Source organism: Perca fluviatilis, chromosome 4, assembly GCF_010015445.1.
Source record: "Perca fluviatilis chromosome 4, GENO_Pfluv_1.0, whole genome shotgun sequence".
NCBI classification, from domain to species: domain Eukaryota; kingdom Metazoa; phylum Chordata; class Actinopteri; order Perciformes; family Percidae; genus Perca; species Perca fluviatilis.
Window position 1 is genome coordinate 1,662,058 of NC_053115.1, and position 2,500 is coordinate 1,664,557.

General features: G+C 43.8%; 1 protein-coding gene across 1 annotated transcript in view; it reads right to left on the reverse strand.

The window, feature by feature from the left end:
• Window positions 1–2,500, reverse strand: part of ccndbp1 (cyclin D-type binding-protein 1) — a 17,264-nt gene that overhangs the window by 3,803 nt on the left and 10,961 nt on the right. The window contains exons 7-8 of the mRNA XM_039799166.1: window positions 1,446–1,522; window positions 492–742 (exon numbers count right to left, since the gene is read on the reverse strand). Coding sequence (XP_039655100.1) covers window positions 492–742; window positions 1,446–1,522 — 328 coding nt within the window. The remainder of the gene's footprint in view (window positions 1–491; window positions 743–1,445; window positions 1,523–2,500) is intronic.

Below are 2,500 nucleotides of genomic sequence, written 5' to 3' on the forward strand. Positions count from 1 at the left end.
TCAGGCTAGCCAAAATTACGTCTTTTCGGTCCAATTTCTCTTAGAGAAGTCCAGGTCTAAAATACCATTGGTCAGTGTGATCACATGATGATCTGATCTGAGCGTGTGTGAGCGTATGTGTGTGTGCGTATGTGTGTGTGAGCGTGTGTGTGAGCATGTGTGCGTATGTGTGTGAGCATGTGTGTGAGCGTGTGTGTGAGCGTGTGTGTGTGTGTCTAGGTGTGTGTGTGTGTGTGCGTGTGTCTGTGTGTGTGTGTGCGTTTGTCTGTGTGTGCGTGTGTCTGTGTGTGTGTGTGGAGGGGTGTGTGTGTGTGTGTGGGCGTGTCTGAGTGTGTGTGTGTGTGCGTGTGTCTGAGTGTGTCTGTGTGTGTGTGTGTGTGTGTCTGTGTGTGTGTGTGTGTGTGTGTGTGTGCCTGTGTGTGTGAGAGTGTGTGTGTGTGTGTGTGTGTGCGCGTGTGTGTGTGTGTGTGTGTATGTGTGTGTGCTCCTACCCAGGACTCAGGTCCTTGGTGATGTCAGCCAGGTCGTCGAGCTGGGCCAGGTGCTGAGACGTGGTGACATCACCGTTGGCCCTGACGGCCGAGGTCAGCTTCCTGAGGCACGCCGCGGACGCTTTCATCAGCCCCTGGCACGGACCAATCACGCGCCGGTCATTCTCCGACCAATAGGTGTCCTGGTTGCCTCGAGGCTCCTGGTCATCGTCGAGGACGTCAACAAACGGGTCCTGGGCCTCCGATAACGCCTGGGGGGGGGGGACAATAGTCAGTGAGTGTGTGTGGAAGTGTGTGGAAGTGTGTGTGTGTGTTTGTGGATGTGTGTGTGTGAGTAGAAGTATCCATAGCGATACATTACAGCTGTAGTACTGTTAACATTAATGATAGCTGATGACTAACAATATCAATTAAAGCATAAGGCTGGTGAAATCATGTGTGTGTGTGTGAGCGTGTGGTATATGTGTGTGTGTGTCTGTGTGTGTGTGTGAGAGTGTGTGTGTAGTGTGTGGTATGTGTTATGTGTGTGTGTGTGTGTGTATGACTGAGTGTGTGTGTGATTGAGAGTGTGTGTACACGTGTGTGTGAGAGTGAGTGTGTGTGTGTGTGTGTGTGTGTACGTGTGTGTGTGTGTGTGTGTGTGTGTGTGTGAGTGAGTGAGTGAGTGAGTGTGTGTATGTGTCTGTGTTTGAGAGTGTGTGTGTGTGTGATTGAGTGTGATTGAGTGTGTGTGTGTGTGTGTGATTGAGAGTGTGTGTGTGTGTGTGTGTGTTTGAGAGTGTGTGTGTATGTGTGTGTGTGTCTGTGTGTGAGTGAGTGAGTGAGTGAGTGAGTGAGTGAGTGAGTGAGTGAGTGAGTGTGTGTGTGTGTTTGAGAGAGTGTGTGTGTGTGTGATTGAGTGTGTGTGTGGATGTGAATGTGAGTGTGAGTGTGTGTGTGTGTGTGTGTGTGTACCTGTTCAATTTCCTCTATGGCATCTTTTACAACTCCGACCTGATTGGACAGAACTATCAACACTGCAGCCTTATTATCTGTGGAACACACACACACTTTTCCATCAATTAACTTGTAATTAAAACTCCAAGACAAAAGAGCAGATAAGTGATCACAGATAGATGAATCTAATTCAGTTGTAGAAACAAGAGCGTGTCCTACCAGCTCCTAAATACACACTTGACCTTCGTGTGTAGTCATTAACACACGTGTGTAGTCATTAACAAATGTGTGTAGTCATTAAAAATTGGTTTTAATAACCAATTAAACTGTTTTAACTAAACTGAATTATTTTTCAGATTAATCAATCATCATATCTCTGTATTTTTCGGCTGAATGGCGATACACAATATATATCTCTATATTTTTTACAAAGTGGGCTAAATGTTCAGTTTTAAGTCAAAGCCACTTTTCACAAGCTCTTTTATTAAAACAGATGTGATTAAAATAAAATGCAAAGACAGGGTTTCCTTCCCAATTTGAAAATATCCAGCTGCAACACTGTATGTAAATTATCTGAAATAAATAGCCTGGGATACATTTAAAAAGATATATCTCTGAGAAAGCTCCTTCACTTGTTTTCAATAACACCAGATAGCCCAGTAGCTCATAGAGGGAGAGAGCTGAGGGAGAGGATACAGCTGTGTTAATAATACAGGTTTCCCTCTCATACTCAATATACAGCTGTGTTAATACTACAGGTTTCCCTCTCATACTTAATATACAGCTGTGTTAATACTACAGGTTTCCCTCTCATACTTAATATACAGCTGTGTTAATAATACAGGTTTCCCTCTCATACTCAATATACAGCTGTGTTAATACTACAGGTTTCCCTCTCATACTCAATATACAGCTGTGTTAATAATACAGGTTTCCATCTCATACTCAATATACAGCTGTGTTAATAATACAGGTTTCCTCTCATACTTAATATACAGCTGTGTTAATAATACAGGTTTCCCTCTCATACTCAATATACAGCTGTGGTAATAATACAGGTTTCCCTCATACTT